The sequence below is a fragment of the Sceloporus occidentalis genome, unplaced genomic scaffold (genome assembly GCF_023333645.1).
Source record: "Sceloporus occidentalis isolate IW3139 unplaced genomic scaffold, rSceOcc1.0.p SCAF_37, whole genome shotgun sequence".
NCBI lineage: Eukaryota > Metazoa > Chordata > Lepidosauria > Squamata > Phrynosomatidae > Sceloporus > Sceloporus occidentalis.
This window is the reverse complement of record NW_028317017.1, coordinates 2,397,736-2,418,518: the sequence shown is the minus strand read 5'-3', so window position 1 is coordinate 2,418,518 and position 20,783 is coordinate 2,397,736. Positions and strand designations below refer to the sequence as shown.

Below are 20,783 nucleotides of genomic sequence, written 5' to 3'. Positions count from 1 at the left end.
TTTAAGAAATACACGCCAAATACATTAAGAGTAACAATACACACGCCAATGAAAGTGATTTGGAAAAAGAAATAGAGAAAATGTATATCATGGGTAACTTAGGCAGTAATTGGTGTCCAAAATACTTTTTTATATGATGGTATATAGCTTTGATTTTAAGTTTGTTCCGACAGATCAGAATTTATCAAGTGGATCACATGCTTTCCTCCATTTTCATACTCCATTTTTTTATTTAGGTCAAGATCACTTATTCCACCATGTTCCATTTTCATTATATAAATCACTTGGGATTTTTTAGGATCCCATTTTCTCTCTCTCACTGTTTTGCCAATTCCTGTTGATAATTATCAATATGCTTAAAATGATATGGATAATCATTTGTGTATTTCCCCATGAAATTTTAGGAGAGAACTTCATATTTACTCCGTTAAGTTGTTTTATTTTGTATTGGATTAACTTCCAGGTTATATTATTTTTTTTCCCCATACAAAATTTTAGACAATACAACTAAATGTCATATCATCATCTGTTCTTGATAGAACAATGTACACTTTGTGCGGGTTCAGGAAAAATGAAAAAGGGAAGCTGTGGTTGACGTACAAAATACCCTCGGTAAAGAAGGGATTGATGCATAAAAATTGTGACACGTATATAAGCCATCAGAAATCAGACATTTTTTTTTAACTTGATCTTGTTATACTGTACTTGCTTAAATGTTTCATGTTAAATCATTTGGGCTCACATGCATGTACTTTTAACATATTGTAACATGGTTTTTCTCTGAAGAAAAAAAAACCTTGACAGATACATGCTGTCCTGTGAACTAACAGCGTTACATAAAATCGCAAATACATAAAGTTTGCGTTGTGATTATGGACTCTTGACTTTAAAGACAATGACTGTTCTGGAACAGTTTAACAATCTCTTCTGGCTATAGAAGTAATATGTTGCTTATATACACACCGTGATTATTCAAGAACAAAGGCATTTTCTTTTGTTAACTATTATAAAAGAAAATACCCAGTTGTTCTCACTGAGCCACAGCACTGGTGGTATAGAAAGTTTCCTGTACATTTCCTAGTACAACATAATGTGCAAAAGGTGAAGAAAACCATGTCCCCAATGAATGTCTCATGCAGATGGCAAGACCAATATACATCAAGGCCCAGGGCTATCTGAGTGATGTTTGTAACATGTTTACTGTACTACAGAAACATACATCATTATTTCCTGTACTGCTGTCAGCTATGAAAGACTTGGATATATTCTCATATATACTAAATTGGCTTCTTATATCCACCGTTTCATGCCTAAGGGCTACCTGCTTATGTAATGTTTGCCTTTGAGGAGCCTGTATCTACTCCTGTGCCAAACTTCCTGAAATATATGTGCGTTTCCCAGAATATCAGACATCTATATCCTGGATCTGATGCCAAGATTATCATTATTAGGCTTGGTTTATATCCACATTAATTCTTAATTTTTATACAGAATCTAAAAGGTTTTGTTGTAGGATTAGGAATAATCCATATAGATCATCTTGTATCATCCCTAGAGATCAATAGGTTGAGGTTGCAAGACGTGAGGTGCCATGGCTACATGGCATGTGAAATTAGGCCAGTGGTGGGGCACATTTAAAAACCAACCTAATTTTAGGTTTCAGGAAAGAAGCATGTACACAGGGTTATATAAAATGCACTTTAATTACCATATTCGATTAACATTTCTCCTTGGGGTTTATAAACCATGGATTTTTAAAGACATTTACAAAAGAAATGCGCATGAGGGCAAAACAGAACACAAAATGCAGTTATCAATGCTGTTTCTCTATGCAGCATAAACAACATGAAGAAGCACCAATCAATGTGAAATTGAATTGGTTTATTACCCTGTTTTTTTTATATATATACTGGATTAAATGTCATATCATATGTACGCAGCCGAATGTTATATTGATTGGTGTGACTGTTTTAATATTTTAAGGAGTTTTGTATATTTACCTATAGTACCAGAATATATTAAAATATATATAATATACAAATATTCATACATTGGAGCATTGCAATCCTTTTATGTAACATGTTTTTGTCAGAAAAGTACGGCATACAAGTTTTCCCACCGCACAAAGCATCACATTGTTACACTATATGACCCCAGCTGCGAGCTTTATTTACATTGTAAGCTGTGGTAATGATGATTTGGCTGATATTCATAAAAGTTCTGAGTGAAAGCCTCCAGATTGCCTTCAGGCTCTTAAACACAATAAAGTTATGTGTTTGTTTATTTTAAGATGATATAATTGATGTCATTTATCATACATAGAAAACTGTTAACTGTTTTTGTACTTTTTTTTTTTTTTTTTTTAAACATTTTTGGGTTTCCGAGGGACCTGTTCATAGGCTGAAAATGGATTCTTCCATACAAAGACACCGTGTCCACTGCTACACTCCTCCTGGGCATGGTAGCATCAGCAGATGCTCTGAAAGAACTTGCTTGACCTTGTTAAGGATTGTATCTACCTCAGCCATTGCTCCAAGTCCTGTGGGATATAACAAAACAATTGCTTATAAACTGATATTCCATTGCACTGGAACATCCTGATTAACTTTATCAAAGTTATATGTTGTAACCTTGTGAAGGTCAGATAGATAAGCATCACATTACCAATGGATCAACTCATACATTAGGGATGTACAGAAATGGTAACAAAAATGTGTGACATTCACAAATTATTTATAGGGTCGGTTGCTTCTGTCCATGTTCCTCATTTTTCATAGTTGATCTGATATTGTCAGTTAGAATACTGCAATGTATAAAGCGGCATGACCATATGGTAAGATTGACACACAGTCAATAAAGGCCACATAAGCAAGTTTAGGATCCAAAGACTGCTTTACTGTATGTATATTAATGTATGTACAATGTCTCCATATGTACTCACCTTCATCTCCACATACAAGCTGCTTTGCAATGCAGGGAATTTCAGTGTAACCAAAACTGTGAAGCTGTGCTATCTGCTGTTTTGTGATCGGATGATTCCACATTGCTGTGTTCATAGCTGGGCAGAACAGAAGTGGCTTCTGAAGGTCCCATGCCCGTACAACGCAAGTCTACGAATGACCAAAAATGTAAAATTGTTACCATCATTATCATTTCCATCCTTTCAACTTTAAATAGGATGATGTTGAAAATCAAATCCTTACCCTGTAAGTAATTACATTCTAGACTTAGTGCCGGTTAGAGAAGCCGTAAAGGAGCAATATGCCATAGACAGGCAAAGAGTCTGTTGTACGAAGCTCCTCAAGTACCTTGAGATCCCCAGAGAGCTGGTGGTTTTGAGGGACCGAATGGAGGAAGTTACTGAACTGGAAATCCTTGTATTTCCGTGGGTGATCAGCCTGTATTTGTGTCTTATGGCAACCAAGCTCTCCATGAAAGTTTATGAATGAGACAATTTTACAATATTACATGATTAAAGGATTACCGTATTTGCTCGATTATAAGACAACCCTGATTATAAGACGACCCCCCAAAATCTGAATATTAATTTATGAAAAAAAAGAAAAAGCCTGAATATAAGACGACCCTATAGGAAAAAAGTTTTACCAGTAAATGTTAATTCATGTAAACTATGTGAACAATTTTTTTTTAATAAAAGCTATGATTGAGGATCCAGGTCCTCTGCATCGCTGCGGGGATCTGGATCTTAGTCTCATAGTCAGACCTAGTTGAGGTCTGATTATAAGACGACCCCGATTATAAGACGAGGGGTATTTTTCAGAGCATTTGCTCTGGAAAAAACCTTGTCTTATAATCGAGCAAATATGGTATTTCTGAGAAGAGCTAGGCCAACTTGCAGCACATTGCTAGGGCTGACAATTTTGATGTTGCTATTAATTTAGTTACAAAGGTGTAACACTTTTTGGTCCCGCAAAACCTCCAGCTCTCTGGGGCTCTCACGTGATTTGAGGAGCGATATGCCTTGGACACTTTGCCCGTACAATCAGAATCTTTGCCTGTCCACAGTATATCGCTCCTATACGGCTATACCTTTAAATCACCAATTAAATCACAATATTAATACAACACAATATAAAAACTGATAAGGGTGCCAGGATATAAATCACTAACCTGTACTATTATAAAAGACAAATGAGGCAAAGTAAAAAGAGTTAATGTTTACCTATCACCAAAAATAATTCTAACAATAATCTAGAGCATAAAAACTGCCCCTTAAATGTTTTTGTTAACGTCATTTAATATATCATATGGAAGTTTGTAATGAAATAGTTTGTCCTACCTGTTGCTTTTCAGGTATTTATCTAAAGCCACCTTCTGTTTCCTGTTTCCTGCACCAAGTAAAAGTAAAGTTACTTGAGTAGCCAGTCAGGAAGGTAGGGTTCAGTTACATACTGCAGTAGAGAGAGGAAATATAAACCTATATCACACAAACTGCCAAATGGTGTGATTAAAAAATGAAACATAATGTAAGCAGTTTTTACACTTCACTGATTAATGTCAGGTTTATTTGAGGTGACAGGTCCACTCTAAGTGTTTGTCTTTCGAAAGATGTGTTAATCATCCAATGGGACATGTTCTCAGCACCAACCACTGAAAGGATTTAACACAAATATTTTGCTGGTTTTCTGTGTCCTTCTGAAGTGTTTCAATGGCAATTTTTTAGAGCATAAAAACAGGTAGATTGGTAAGAACAAGTCACACTAGAAATAGGACATAATACGGATCCTCGCTCCCCAGCACATTACGAGCTATAATTATAAGGCTTTCCCGTGAGGCTCTCTCACCCGCCCACCCTGCTCGGCTTTGCCACTCTCCATACCTAAACATTATTTTTGGCTCGGTTTGTTTGTGTCACTTTTATCCTCTCCACCTTTCTCTGTGGCTTCTCATCTTGCCTTTTCACTCTCCAACTGACATTTAGAAATGATGCTGACAAAATCACAGAGCTTGTCCTAAAACAATATATTCCTTACAACTAACATTTTTGTGTACACCACAACGCACTTCATTTAGGTTGACACTGCTCTTAAATACACCCTTTGTTGTTTAAGTCCCACAGGAAAGATCCGCAGTTAGCAAAACTAAACACTTGCAGTTAGTATTACTTTTAACTACAATGTGCCAAGCATTGGGAAATCCATACAGTGAGAACTTACATCATGTCAGACTTTTATTCATTCGACATACATTGACATTAATATGTAGTTGCTCCCCCTTTTGCCGCTATAACAGCTTCCACTCTTCTGGGAAGGCTTTCTACAAGATTTTGAAGTGTTCTGCGGCAATTTGTGCCCATTCATTTAGTAGAGCTTTTGTGAGGTCAGGCATTGATGTTGGACGAAAAGGCCTAGCTTGCAATCTCGGTTATAGTTCATCCCAAAGCTGTTCGGTGGGGTTAAGGTCAGGCATTTGTGTGGCCCAGTAAAGTTCTTCCACCCCAAACTCATCCATATCTTTATAGATCTTGTCTATATATTTAGAATGTCATTAAAGTCCCTGTTGATGTAATGGTCAGGTGTCCCAAAACTTAAGATCTCTCCGTTCTTACACTACTCCTCCTCAATCCTTTTTATGATTCAAGCACCACTTTACACAGCTCCCTTGGATTGTGATTCAGAGATGTTACTATGCTAACAGGGTGTAACCATGTACTGCTATTTATTGATGTATCTGCTTTCTGTTCTGTGTTTTCTATTTTATTTGGCTTAAAATGCACCATAGACCTTTGCCATATCCAGGCTTCAAAATCACACACACACACACACACACACACACACACACACACACACACACACACACACACACACACACACACACACACACACACACACACACACACACACACACACACACACACACACACACACACACACACACACACACACACCTAGGGTAGTTGCTCTAGCTAGTGCTATGTGTAAACCAAACCTGTACTTTTAAAGTAAAGCCAAGTAATATGCAAATGAAAGGCTCACTTTAAGAAAGAAACATTTTTCTGTATGCTATTATTTGTAGTTTCTGGTTTGTTGAACAAAGTAGTAATATAATGCAAAATGTATCAATATTAAATCGTCCTCTAATCCCAGATATCAGTAAGCTTACTGAAAGACAGTCCTGCATAATGCATGAGGCCAGATTTACTTAAGTCACCTCACCAATATAACTATGCAAGAGGCAGGAGGAACTTGTGCATTCAATGAAGAAGAATATTCGCTGATACCTGCAGCAGTTCATTTTTAGTATCTTTCTTTTTATTGGAAGGCCATCTAGTGGTTATTCACATATTTTAGCAGCCATGGTATCTAGTGGCATTATTTGTGTCAACCACAAAGCTGTTGTGTGTGTGTTAATACTTCAACCATGAAATCAACAGGCATCCCATTATTAACCACAAATGCAATAATTTTTGCACACATTAAAAAAAAAAGTCGGCATGTGCCAAGCACAGACTGAGAACCAATTTTTACCCACCAATAATCAATTACATAGAGATTGTATTTAAATTAAGTAAAAGTCATTTTAACCCCTTCAGGACCGGGATTTTTAAACTAGGGTGTCGCTAAAGGACCGGAGTCGTTTTTGTCATGTCTTTCTTCAACTGTAATTTCTCTCTTATCAATTGGTGCACCCACACAAATCATATATTGTTTTTTTCAGCACAAGTAGGGCTTTCATTTGAAACCATATTAAGCTGGGTAGTACATTGTTTTGTTTGAAATAAACTGGAAAAAGTGGGGGAAAAATGAAAAAAACGCATTTTTTTACAGTTTTGTATACATACAAATTGTACACACATTGAACCAATGGGAAAAAAATTTCCCAAATATATTCATTAAGTTTTTTGAAACGTAATTTTTTTTCAAATTTGGCATGGTAGTCTAATAACTGCAATAGTTGTCACAGATACTGATTAACCCCCCAAAATTATTATGTTTATGAACAGTAGATAAGTCAAGGTGTACAACTAGGGTCATTTTGACACTTTTCAAACAGGGATTTTATCGCCAATTGCTGCCAAATTTTGAGGTATTTTTATATTTTTTTTGCATATGTTGCAATGTTGCTTTAGATTTTATATTATATTTTGTATAGAATATGTGCAACTGCAGAAAAAAAACAAATTGTGTTCACCAACATCCCCCGGTTCCAACAAGGCCTCACATGCATGGTTCATGCATTTTTTGAGGAAGCTATGAGGGCAAAACCGGAACATGCGCATTTTAGTTTTCAAATTTGGAATTTTCAGAAATTGGTTTCCTGGGCCCATATCCCATTTGGGACATTTTGGAAGCCCCCCACTGTAAATTACCCCATAAAAGTATATATTTATGAACAGTAGATGAGTCAAGGTGTTCAACTAGGGTAGCTTTGACAGTTTTCAGCCAGCCATTTCTTCACTGATGTCTGCCAAACTTCACAGGGAAATTATTTTATTGCGTTTTTAACGCATACATTTCAATGTTGCACTGAATTTCTTGCACACCATAAGTGCAACAGTGGAAGAAAACACCACATTTTGGTGTTTTTCTGCAATCTCGGTTTCTGCCTAGAGAATCACTCCATGGGAGTGATCGTGGGCTTGGGGGCGGGTTTAGAGAGGCTGTGCTGTCTGCCCAGACTCCTGGGCAGACAGCAGCAGCAGCGCCCCCACGATCACCACAATTGTGGCGATGTGGGGGCGGTTTTTGGAGGAGACGTACCTGGTACGTCCCGGTGTACCGGTGACCAGGAAGTACCAGGCACGTCCTGTACCTGAAGGGGTTAAACATATATTGGAGTAAAACAGGTTTTTTTTGCTTTTTTTTTTATACATTGGGGTTATTTTTTTATGTGCAGAATCTGGATGATAAAAAGTACACCTCAGCTGGGAAGTAGTTTGTGATTTTCAAATAAACCTTTATGAACATGATAAAAGCTCCAAAGCTTGCTTGGAAATGTAGCTGCTGTGGCCTCTCCCCAAGTGGCCTCATCATAAGTGGCTATTTAAGAGTTACACTGGACTTCCTGATCTTCATGCTTTCATCCAACTACTCCTCTGGCAATCACTAATGTCTGCCATATCTCCTTCTCTTACAGGTATGAATATCCCATACTTCATTTGAACCCCTCATCTCCTGCTGTTACCCCTGTTTTCCACCCGGTATGAATATCCCATATTTCATTTGAACCCCTCATCTCCTGCTGTTACCCCCCAGTATGTCTGTATCCTGCCTGTCTCCATACCCTGCTGCTATCAAAGGGTTAAATGTGGTACCCTCTAGTCTAGCTTTTGCTAGCCAAGGTGTGAAACATCTGCCTCCTGTATGCAATTACCTTATCTGACCACTTGTGAGGCAGCCCTATAAATTCCTAGGCCTCACTTGGAAACAAGCTTGCTTGAATATGTAGCTGCTGTGGCCTCATCATAAGTGGCTATTTAAGAGTTACACTGGAGTTAAACCAGAGGGAAACCATATACCAGGTACCACTGCAGAAAGCGGCTACAACACATCAACGGAACCAGAACAACTCATCCCCATCCAAGCAGTCCTCTCCTATTGTCTGACTTCCCCCTCAACCACCGACTAGATTGTAAGCTTGCAAGAGCAGGGCCCTCTTCTCCTTTTGTACCAGTTTGTTTTTGTAATGTGAAATTGTTCTACTGACTGTAACAGCGCTGCGGAATCTGCCGGCAATTTATAAATAAATGTAATGTAATAACCTCTCACGTGAAAAGTAGAAAATAATAAAAAGGGGGCAAGCATAACAACAACATAGTACATACAGGGCCGGCCCAACAATGGAGCCGAGTGGGGCAATCGCTCCAGGCGGCACTTTTGAAGGGGCGGCACCTTTTTTTTTTTTTTTAAAGCGAAAGAGAGAGAAAGGGGCTAAGCGGGTACTGACAGCTTGGTAAGCGAAAACCACTCGGTGCCCCTCTCTCTCTCCTCTGCGGCGAGTCTTCCTGTTCGGTCTCGGTGCCGGCTTGTAATGCTGAGTGCCGATAGATTTACAAGCCGGCACCGAGACCGAACAGGGAGACTCGCCGCAGGACTGCTGAAAGGTAAGTATAAGGCGGGGGGGCGGCAGGGACGGAGGGAGAGGAAGGGTAGATAAGGGGGGGGGGGGGCGGCATTTTAAAATTCGCCCCAGGCGGCATTTTGCCTTGGGCCGGCCCTGAGTACATACTACAAAACACATGCCACAATAAGAACTTGGTAATTACAGCACCAAGGCACAAAATGGCACATACATATCCATGTGGCTCTAAGGGGTTAGATTAACTTGTTTTTGTCTTTGCACTGAGCAATAACACTGGAAAAAAACACATTTAAAGTTTCAAGATGAAATAGTTGAAAACAAGGACACACTGACCTCATGATTATGTACAAAACAGTATTTATTTTTATGTCCCGTGAGTACTCTCACTTGACTATTTATGTATATATTTAAGGGCAAGGCTCTTATAACTTTATTATGGGTGCTACCACACAACCCAACAAGCTGTAAGCTGGCAAATATGTCTGTACAAATATCTTATCTTGATATTATTGTCTATTTTGCATAGTGTCAATTTTAACCCCTTCGTGACAACGGCTGATTTTATTTTTTGTACCCTTTGTGACAATTGCTGTTTTAACATTTATGCGGAGCATGGGTGTAGCTGTAAATATTTTTCCCCATTTACTGAATCCACACAAGTTATATATTGTTTTTTGGGGGACAAGAAGGGCTTTCTTTAGATGTCATTATTTGATTGTATATAAAATATTTATAAAAAATGTTGAAAAATTTAGAAAAAAAGGACTCTATAAAAAATAATGAAAAAAAACCTGTGAAATAAATTGTACTATTTGTCCGGAGTTTAGAAATACCCAATGTTTTTGTTTTTTTGCATGTTATGGAACAATAATTACAAGTAGCGTTTTGCCATTTTTTCCAAATCTGGTAATTCTTCCCGCCATGTGCCATTTCGGGTATCTTTGAAGCCGGCCAATGCAATTTACCCCATCAAACCATATATTTTTGAAGACTAGACACCCCAGGATATTTCAAATGCTAGTATTTTAACTCTTTCCATGCACTAATTCTACCACCAGTCTTTTTCAAACTTTGTAGTAGTCATTCTTTTGAGGTGTTTCCCACACACATTTTACTTCAGGTAGTAATTTACAGGTCCTTATATATGTCATTGTCACACAATATGTGTTCAGCAACATCTCACGAGTACAGTAATACCACCCATGCATGGGTTCACCTGGCTGTTGGGAAGCAAAAGGGCCACATGTAGGCCATGCGCATTTTTCAAAGTTGAACTTTGACATTTGGTGATCCTGTGCTCATGCCTTATTTGGTACATCTTTGAGTCTGGCCAATTCAATGTGCCCGATAAAACTATATATTTTTGAAAAACTGACACCCCAGGGTATTTCAAATGCTGGTATATCAACTCTCTCCATGCACACATTTTACCACCAGTCTTTGTCAAAGTTTGCAGTAGTAATTTTTTGTGTGTATTTTTCCCACACACGTTGTACTTTAGGTATGAATTTACAGCTCAATTTCCCATCAAATCATACATTTTTAAAAGTAGACACCCCATGGGCATTTAACATGCCAGTATTTTAACACTTTCCATGTGAGAATTGTTTGACGATATAGCGCTCATTTTAGAACTATAATTAACTTTTTTTTTTTTAAATATAGATTTTTTAATTTTTATATATTTTACATTTTTTGGACCTGAAAGGTTCCCCTGATGGTGACATCAGTGGAGATTATTGTTACATGTTATCATTTCTTTTTTAAATTTTACTAATCACATTGTGATTAGAAAGGTGGGCTCTATTGACTTGCATGGTTGAATGCAGTACCTTTTAAAGGAGGCGCGAGTGGCCAGAACGATCACAGTGCGTCCTGAGGTGGGTGTTCGGTGTCGCTAAATGCCTCGCTATTGACGCATTTCAGCGACACCATTGAAACTCTTTTAAAACGGATGTCCGCCACCATGGCGGACATTGATTCCCCAGGGAGGGGCCACATATGGCCCCTGATGCTGATCTCAGTGTTGCTGAATGCCTCGACATCGCTTTCCACACCTGTTTAAAGCGATGATGGTCCTGGCACGCCAATTGTCTGTTTTTGCGTGACGTGCCTGGACCATCAATTGTCATCAAGGGGTTAATATTGACCAATTCACTAAATCTGGTGGCTCTCTGTAATGTAATTCAAGCCCTGCCTTGGCTGTTTTGATGTGCCAGTTGACAATTTAAAGTTAATACTCTAATACTACAGTTAATTTGTTCTCAGAATTTAAGAAAGAAAATATGCTCAGGTAAAAGTTTACTATCCTTTAAACTTAAACAAAGCAAAATACACCAATCACCCATAACATTACGACCACGAGGCATGGACTCCACTAGACACTAAAGGTGTGCTGTGGTATCGGGCACCAAGACATAGCAGCAGATCCCTTACGTCCTGTAAGCCTCCATGGATGTTTCCTGGTGCCATGTGTTCTCCAGGTAAGGGATACACCCGGCCATCCACGTGATGTAACATAAAACGTGATTCATCAGACCAGGCTATCTTCTTTCATTGCTCCTTGATCCAGTGGTCATGCTCATGCGCCCATTGGGCACCCTGACTAGTCTGCCGCTAAGCAGCCCCATATGCAATAAACTGTGATGCACTGTGTGTTCTTTCTATCAGAACAGCATTAACTTTTTCAGCAATTTGACCACACAGGCCAGCCTTCGCCCCCCACGTCCATCAATAAGTCTTTGCCGCTTATGACCCTGTCGCCGGTTCACCACTTTTCCTTCCTTGGACCACTACAGACTGGGAAGACCCCACTAGAGCTGCAGTTTTGGAGATGCTCTGGCCCAGTCGCCTAGCCATCGCAAATTGGCCCTTGTCAAAGTCGCTCAGATCCTTACGCTTGCACATTTTCTCTGCTTCTAGTTTTTTTAGTAAATATTGATTCACATGTAAACTATTTTTGTTCATATTTAATAAAAACTGACTTTTTATTTCCTTTTATTTGCCACTCTGCTCCAGTTATACCTCCCAGATATGCCTTATACCCCCTATATGTCACTCTGCCCCCCCTAATAACCCACTCTGCCCCCCAGATATGCCTTATACACACATACATGCCACTCCGCCTCCCTGACATGCATTTTAACCCCCTATTTGCTACTCCCCAGATATGCCTTTTAACCCCTATATTCCACTCTGCCTCCCTGATATGCCTTTTAACCTCTATATTCAACTCTGCCTCCCTGATATGCCTTTTAACCCCCTATATGCCTCCAGAAAACCACTGAACACCCCCCCCATGCCACTCACACCCCCCCCCAACTTACCAGTGCATTCCTTTACTTGTGACCCGTGGGGAAGCCGGTGGAGATCCGTGCGATGCAGTCTTCCGCTGCTGCCGGCCAATACTACCGCCGACAGCAGTGGAGGTTGTCTGTGCATACCCCGCAAACTAGGGCTGCAACAACGAATCGATAAAATCGATAATAATCGATTATGAAAATCGTTGTCAACGATTTTCATAATCGATTAGTTGAATTGATTTCGGATCGGATTATAACTCTAGAATCCAGACCCCCCGCAAAGCTGCAGGAGACCTGGATCCTCTCTGCCACCCGGTGAGGGTCTGTGCGTTTTGCACAGACATCCACCGCTTCTCCCCTCCCCTTCCGCCGGGCCTTCTATTACTGAACCCGGCGTCACGTGACCTTCTGGTGCGGCTTCCATCATGGAAACCCCACCGGAAGCGGAGGGGGGAAGCGGCTGTCTCCTTGCATCGCATAGACCCCTACCGGCTGCCGGAGAGGATCCAGGTCCCGTGCAGCGCTGCAGGGGGTTTGGATTTTAGTGCGCGATGTGCGCAACCTCCGCTACTTCATCTCACTGCCACTTCCACCTGCCCCACCAGGGGTTAATATATCAACAGAAGAAATTAAGCAGCACTGGGTAAGTATTATCTTTATTTTTATGCTCATTTGCCCTGTGTTTCTTCTGTTGATATATTAACCCTTGGTGGGGCAGGCAGAATTTTTGCGGGATCTATTAATTATGTGCATTCTATAATTTGTGTTTTTTATTTTTTGATGTCTGTAATATTTGATTTATTGTTTATATTGTCCATATATTTATATATATTTATATTGTATTGTGTATTAATTTTTTTTGTTTATATTTAATAAATATAAATATAAAAAACTTTTAGCAATGTCAGTTTTTCTTATATCGGGGGGCATAAGACATCAGGGGGCACAGTGGTATCGGGGGGGGACAGTGGCATAAAGGGGATATAAGGCGTATCAGGGGGCACAGTGGCATACAGGGGCTATAAGGCATATGAGGGGGGACAGTGGCATAAAGGGGCTATAAGGCGTATCAGGGGGCACAGTGGCATAAAGGGATTATAAGGCATATCAGGGGGCACAGTGGCATACAGGGGCTATAAGGCGTATCAGGGGGCACAGTGGCATAAAGGGGCTATAAGGTATATGAGGGGGGACAGTGGCATAAAGGGGCTATAAGGCGTATCAGGGGGCACAGTGGCATAAAGGGGCTATAAGGCGTATCAGGGGGCACAGTGGCATAAAGGGGCTATAAGGCATATCAGGGGGGACAGTGGCATAAAGGGACTATAAGGCGTATCAGGGGGCACAGTGGCATAAAGGGGTTATAAGGCATATCAGGGGGCACAGTGGCATAAAGGGGCTATAAGGCATATGAGGGGGGACAGTGGCATAAAGGGGCTATAAGGCGTATCAGGGGGCACAGTGGCATACAGGGGCTATAACGCGTATCAGGGGGCACAGTGGCATACAGAGGCTATAAGGCGTATCAGGGGGGACAGTGGCATAAAGGGGCTATAAGGCATATCAGGGGGGACAGTGGCATAAAGGGGCTATAAGGCATATCAGGGGGGACAGTGGCATAAAGGGACTATAAGGCGTATCAGGGGGCACAGTGGCATAAAGGGGTTATAAGGCATATCAGGGGGCACAGTGGCATAAAGGGGCTATAAGGCGTATCAGGGGGCACAGTGGCATACAGGGGCTATAACGCGTATCAGGGGGCACAGTGGCATACAGAGGCTATAAGGCGTATCAGGGGGGCACAGTGGCATAAAGGGGCTATAAGGCGTATCAGGGGGCACAGTGGCATAAAGGGGCTATAAGGCGTATCAGGGGGCACAGTGGCATAAAGGGGCTATAAGGCATATCAGGGGGGACAGTGGCATAAAGGGGCTATAAGGCATATCAGGGGGGACAGTGGCATAAAGGGGCTATAAGGCATATCAGGGGGGACAGTGGCATAAAGGGACTATAAGGCGTATCAGGGGGCACAGTGGCATAAAGGGGTTATAAGGCATATCAGGGGCACAGTGGCATAAAGGGGCTATAAGGCGTATCAGGGGGCACAGTGGCATGAAGGCGCTATAAGGCATATCAGGGGGAACAGTGGCATCTAGGGGTAAAATGAATATCAGGGGGCATGGTGGCATATCAAGGGTAAAAGGCATATAGGGGGCTATAAGGCATATCAGGGGGGCACTGTGGCATATATGGGGCTATAAGGCATATCAGGGGGCACAGTGGCATATGGGGGGCCATGAGGCATATCAGGAGGGGTATAAGGCATATCAGGAGGGGTATAAGGCATATCAGGGGACAGAGTGGCATATAGGAGGTATAAGGGGGCACAGTGGCATCTCTGACATATAGGAGGATATAAGGCATATATAGGGGCAGAGTAGCATTTAAGGCATTTCTGGGACAGAGAGGCAAGCTGGGGGTGAGATGTGCATAACTGGGCAAAAATAGTTTACATGAATATTTATTAGTAAAGATTTTTTTGGTATTTTGGGGGTTCTTGTTAAAATATAGCTTTAATTATTATGTCAGTAAAATAAGAAGGCAAATCGTGAAATGCCATTGTAAATTATAAGTTTTTATTTTAAATAAACGAAAAATTTGCATATTTTTTTTTCCCGATTAATCGAAAAAATAATCGGCCAACTAATCGATTATGAAAATAATCGTTAGTTGCAGCCCTACCACAAACGTTCATCACATGCGGGATGCGCAAAGACCTCAGCTGCTGCCGGCACTTCCACTTCTATGGAGGAGCACCGGAAGGTCATGTGATGCCGATGCTCCTTCATAGAGGCCCCCAGAGGCTTTGCTCTGAAAAAAACCTTGTCTTATAATCGAGCAAATACGGGTGCCATGATAACAAAAGTTGAATAATCATCTTATTACACCATATGTCAGTTATGACAAATTGATGACCTGGTTGCCATTTGACTATAAATCCTTACACCCCATTTGATTATATACATTAACTACTACACTGACATTTAAAAGTAACGGTGAAATATCACACTTCTATTTGATACACAAAAGAGGGTGCCATGAAATATTTATATATATATGTTATGTAAATTAATAATTATATTTACAAAAGAGTAACACATTATTGTTAAATCTGTAAGAAGCTGAGTACATAGCAGACCATCCATTAATTAAGGTTAAAGAACGCTGACAAAGGTTTATGGGAGCATTTATTGACATTATACCAAATTTTGTCAAGGTAATTACGCTGTTTGTTTGTTTTTACTGAAGAATGAGGATTCCCTTGAGAATCTTAACATAGTACCAATACATGCAGCTAAATACTGACTTGAACTGCTTATGTATAGTTATATTTGTGCATGTATGTAAGAAGGTTCCTCAGTAGGGTTCCCTTATACAGCAATCACATGGGGAGCCCTCTGATTGCTGTTGGCAGCCCCATGACAGCCGTGTCATTGAATCTTCAGCATACACACACCCACACTACCTGATTGCATATTACATCTACATTGCAGGGTATGTATTGTGGCAGGAGGCCTGATCAGGGTCTCTACAGATCCTGCAGGTCTCTGCCGCATGACAGGGATTCCCTAGTTTAAATCCCTTTTGAATGTAATTACAGCTCCATCACATTCAATCACAAATTCAAATTCAATCACAAAGTTTGGCACCAGCTGTCAGAGGGGAGACCAGGATGTCATTTCTACTATTTGTTAGAAGTACATGGGCCAACCCATGGTTTTTCCAGAAGACCAAAAACTAGGTATGTTCCTTTCAAGGAAGTATATAGTATATGTACAGCTCCATGCTTTCTGATACACAGTCATATATTACTTACTGTGACATTTAGAGTTAACAATACAGAATAGAGTTTTTATGTATATGCTATATTTCTCACCAGCAGATTGTCGCAGATGCCGCTGGCAATTTTCCCCAAGGTGTTGGCATCCAGAGGAGCAAGAAGCATGAGGTCAGCCCAGCGACGAAGCTCGATGTGCAGTACAGGGTCAGAACGCTGCTTCCACATCTGTGAATAAAGAGAAAGTTTGGTTTGTACAGACAAAAGTACATGTTCCATGAGAGACAATACAGCAAGCAGAGAAATGTTGGTGGTTTTCATTTTTGGAAGGGGACCAAAAACCAAACCCTCTTGCCTAGCCTTCTGACTGGGTAAGAACACCTGAACCTACATAGTATCAGGGACCACAGGGCTGATTCTACTGGAACCCAATTGTACACTGTGGCTCTAGTACTCGTAGAGTTTGCCACATGACACCCCTGGCATTTTGCCACTGTTTTTGAGCTGGGCTTTAATAATAAATAAATAAAAACTTACTTCCCACTCATCTTGTTCACTATACAGCGGCACAGATACATCGTTCACATTGTAGAAATGCTTAGCCTTTTCTGTGCTTACTACCTGTACTTGCACCTGTAAAAAATATATATATATATATATTTATTTAATACTATCATGTTAACAATGAGATAATCTGCAGAACATGAGACGGAGAAAAGTAGCAAGTTATAACATTACAAAAACAACCAGTAAGACAAAATTGACATTAGTACAGGACCTACCCCAGGTATTTCCAGAAGACCAGAAACTAGATTTGGCAGTTTCAATGCAGCCACACTGCCTGTAACTCCCACAAGTACATGGGCTTCAAAAGGTGGGATTGAATTCCCAGGAAGCACGTGGGAAGTCCGAGAACCGTCCTGGCCCGTATCAGCACAGCTGGCAAGAACATCCATTACATAAAACCTGTACAGGAAAAGACAGAAACGTTAGATGCAGTATAGAAAAAAATACATGCATAGCATTAAAGGCTTAATAAAATCTCCAGCATGTTTTGTAGGCAAACTCTGTTTAAACGGATTCGTACAAATTAATCAAACTTGGAAAGTAATATTTTTTGAAGGCGACATCTTGATTGTGTATAGTTTGCTTTTATAACAAAAGGAGTAAATATTTCAGCCATTCCTAGGCATGACCATTAACAAAATAAAACCACTTTCATTTAAGCACTAGGCATGTTAGACACGTAGCATGTTTCCTAATATAATATTAACTGAATTTTTTGCCTTGATCCCAAAACTTTTGCTTTGCACCAAGAATTAACGCTTCTTATTGTATAAAAGAGAAGGATCAAAATAATAATTTAATTCAGAATAGATCAGGCACCCAATACTTTAAGCTCCTGATAGCTGCCAGCAACTTTATAAAGTTTTATAAATCTATAGCAGTCACCTATATGGAGAAAACATATATGACTGAGATGATTGACAGCTGGCACTAGAGGGTTATTTCCCTCTGAATACAGCCATGAGCCCTTACATCGTAATTGAAACACTAACAGCCGCTGCGCACGGATACTGCGCATTTAAGCACCAGAGGCTTAACGTAACATGGGATGCCCGGAGGGGTCATACGGTGGTTAGGTCCAACGATTTGTACATTTTGCGGTAAAATGCAAACATTACATATTATATATAAATATATGTTATGCAATTATATATATTTTATATGTACAGCAACCTCCGAGCGTGCAGAAACCAAACACGTTCCTTTTGAAACGGTTACCAAACCGGAAGTGGCGGAATAAGGAAGCATTACCCGGCGTCCTTTGCGTCCAGGACTACACTACCCAGCATTCCGTGCGGCGAGGGTTCAGGCGTTGTAAGACAATGTACGGTTTATGAATGTATTTATTTTACTGCCAGTGTTCAGCATTATTTGTACTCTGCTTTATCCAGAGGGTTGGATACAGAATCGAATGTAAGGCTCCTTAAAGGGACACGACAGGCTACATACCCGCTAGCTGCCGTGAATTAGATGCGCTCCGCTGAACAGTTGGATGGTAACATTCAATTAAGCTCTTAGTCCATACCGTCATTACATTGGTGCATTCGTGTCACTGGCTTACTTAACTCTTACACCAACGTTTCAGGGTCTCCTACCCCTTTATTAATGGGCAACTGCCCCAGCCTTCGCTCTTTATTAAATAGGGGGAACATGAGTAATGTAGTGAGGGTATGGAGCGCCTGTTTTGTTGAATCCTTTTGGGTTTATATGAACCGAAGGATGGCAGCTCGGTTAAAACTTTCAAGGTCGGCCTAAGACATTGTGCTGCCTAGGTCCAAGGATGAGATGTTGTTGCCCATAACACCCACCAAAACCACGCCATATCCATTATGTTATATCATGATTAATACATTTCCTCTCATTCTCTCACACGCTCATTCCCACACTATATCTGCCGACTGCTTCCGTGTCCCTATCTCCTTTGGCGCAGCTCTGCTTCTTCTCTTGCCTCTTCTTGTTCTTCTGTCTTCTTTCCTTGTTCACTTCTCCCGATGTCTTTTTTTTTTTTTTTTTTTATCAAACCTGGCCGCATCCACTGATTAGTCATACTCTATTTACATAGCTTAGAGAGACTAGAGGGCAACATTCTTTACACATTATCCAATGTTTTACTCCTGGTTTAAGGGTGTTCGTTTTTTTCATTCTTTTTTGTTCCCTATTCCCAGTGCACTACAGATAGAGTTCCCTTAAGGATCTCTTACACCTTACATATGCCAGACCCCCCTAATTTTTTTCATTTATATTTCACTTCACATTTCATTTATTCTTTACAATCTATATATATTTCTATTTGTTTTTGGAAGAGGGAGAAACTTTGTTGTGCATGATCAAACAGCAGGGGAAGCATCAAAGATACCGGCAGGGTCTTAATACCAAGTGCAACTCCCAAGTCACATATTGCCACATTTTATTTTTTTTTGTCAAACCCTGCAGCCTGCTTATATGAGTTTGAGTATCATGTTCTATATTTAAGTTGTGGAAGACAGTTGGACGTGATATACTATAAACAATAAATAATAATACATTTGGGTTTTTCTATAACCGAAGTAGTTCAGGTGGCTACCAAAGCCTCCATCTGTATTTGTAAAACCTTAAAAATATATAAACTTTGTTGTGGCATCAGTCATCAGTATTTTCATTATGTTTAAGAAATTAAAATGGGGCGTTTGGGTTAAATGGTTTGATATTAGAACTCTCTATTTTATGGCGAGTTATTTATTTAAATGTATTTATTTAAATTTATTTAAAAAGGTATAAATGATATAGAACAGCTGTAGCACACAGTACAAAATTATCTCCAGATTTTTTCCAAATGCCTTCTCTATAGTGAGTGAAATCCAAAAATAGTCATTATCAGGGCAATCCACAATTCCCTTCAAGGTTACCGCCAGTTCTCAACCAACCGTTCAATTCCCTCACTACACAGTGAACGGAAATATCACTTTGAGAACGTAACCACTGCTATAAGGTCTTCATTAATGAAATCAGCTGTAAACAGAACTTTGAAATTTCTCTTTATTTAAATCACACACTTCATTTCCACATTTTTCTCACAAGATGTCAATAGGTTTAAGAGGAACTAGACACAGAGTTACAACATAATTAACCTAATGGCAGAATCCTTGAATTAATAACAAATGTGCCTCCAACCTGGATACCCTGTCTCCTTTAAAGTCCAGGAGTGCTATTCTAGCGCGCAAGCCATCGTTTCTCCTACAGTCAGACCTACACTCCTCTCTATCTTTCCTGGATTCCATTACGAAGACGGAGGTTGAGATGAAGACACAAAGGAATGATAATTTCATTACTTAAGAAGTTATGAAATACACTTTTTTTTTTTTTTTTTAAATACCACATCCGAGAACCAAAATCATCAGTATTTACATTAGTGGTGAGGTGTCCATTCTATACTGCAGAGATGATGGTGTGGTGTGGCTCTCAACACTAGCCAGAAAAAGGCGCAGTTCTTCATGATTACAGATTACCTTTGGTGTTTTACTGCATTTCTCACTCATAGTCTACCTTGTAAAAATATGGATGCACGCTGTCAAGAGAATACCCCTACAGCGGTTATACTGTAAAACTGCAGACTCAGACTGCAGAGAGCAATACTCCAGCTGTTTCTGTCTCTCACTGGAGATCCTACTTTGTCAATTTATTTTAACACACCATTACTGTAAACATCTGCAGCAGGTAGCACCTAATTATATTCTTACTTCAACAACTGGTGTCCAGTTCTTTTCATCTTTGAGGAGGGGATCATGATCTTTTGTCCCCATTAAGCTGCCTATAATATACATTTAAAGTCCACTGTTTCATACAAAACCACGTATTAAATGATACAGCCAGTTCTAAGTTGGTCCTTTAACAGAAAGGTTAACATATATTAAACATTATAATATCCAGAGAGGGTAAAAATAACATACAGTAACATTTAGCATGATCCCAGCACCCCTGTTATAATGCTATATAATGCGATTACATTCTGTACAATTCCTAGATTTGTGTTGGTAGGAAACTTTCATTCAAACACT

At 40.0% G+C, this 20,783-nt stretch overlaps 1 protein-coding gene across 1 annotated transcript; it reads right to left on the bottom strand.

Annotated features, from left to right (window-relative positions):
* Positions 1-2,441: 2,441 nt before the first annotated feature.
* LOC149297716 (phosphopantothenoylcysteine decarboxylase-like) lies at positions 2,442-20,264 on the bottom strand. Its single transcript, XM_089488177.1, has 6 exons — positions 20,134-20,264; positions 16,965-17,148; positions 16,720-16,815; positions 16,282-16,410; positions 2,942-3,110; positions 2,442-2,539 (listed from the first exon to the last, which is right to left on the bottom strand). The coding sequence occupies exons 1-6, from the start codon at positions 20,262-20,264 to the stop codon at positions 2,442-2,444; spliced, it is 807 nt and encodes a 268-aa protein (XP_089344303.1).
* Positions 20,265-20,783: the final 519 nt, after the last annotated feature.

Bases quoted from the DNA above. Each gene is read 5' to 3' on its own strand.
- LOC149297716 (XM_089488177.1), bottom strand. From the start codon at position 20,264: ATGAGTGAGAAATGCAGTAAAACACCAAAGGTAATCTGTAATCATGAA. The intron at 3,111-16,281 runs GTGAGAAATATA...GGTCATTCGTAG, and splicing joins GCATCTGCGACAATCTGCTG to ACTTGCGTTGTACGGGCATG. The intron at 2,540-2,941 runs GTGAGTACATAT...TATATCCCACAG, and splicing joins GCTTGTATGTGGAGATGAAG to GACTTGGAGCAATGGCTGAG.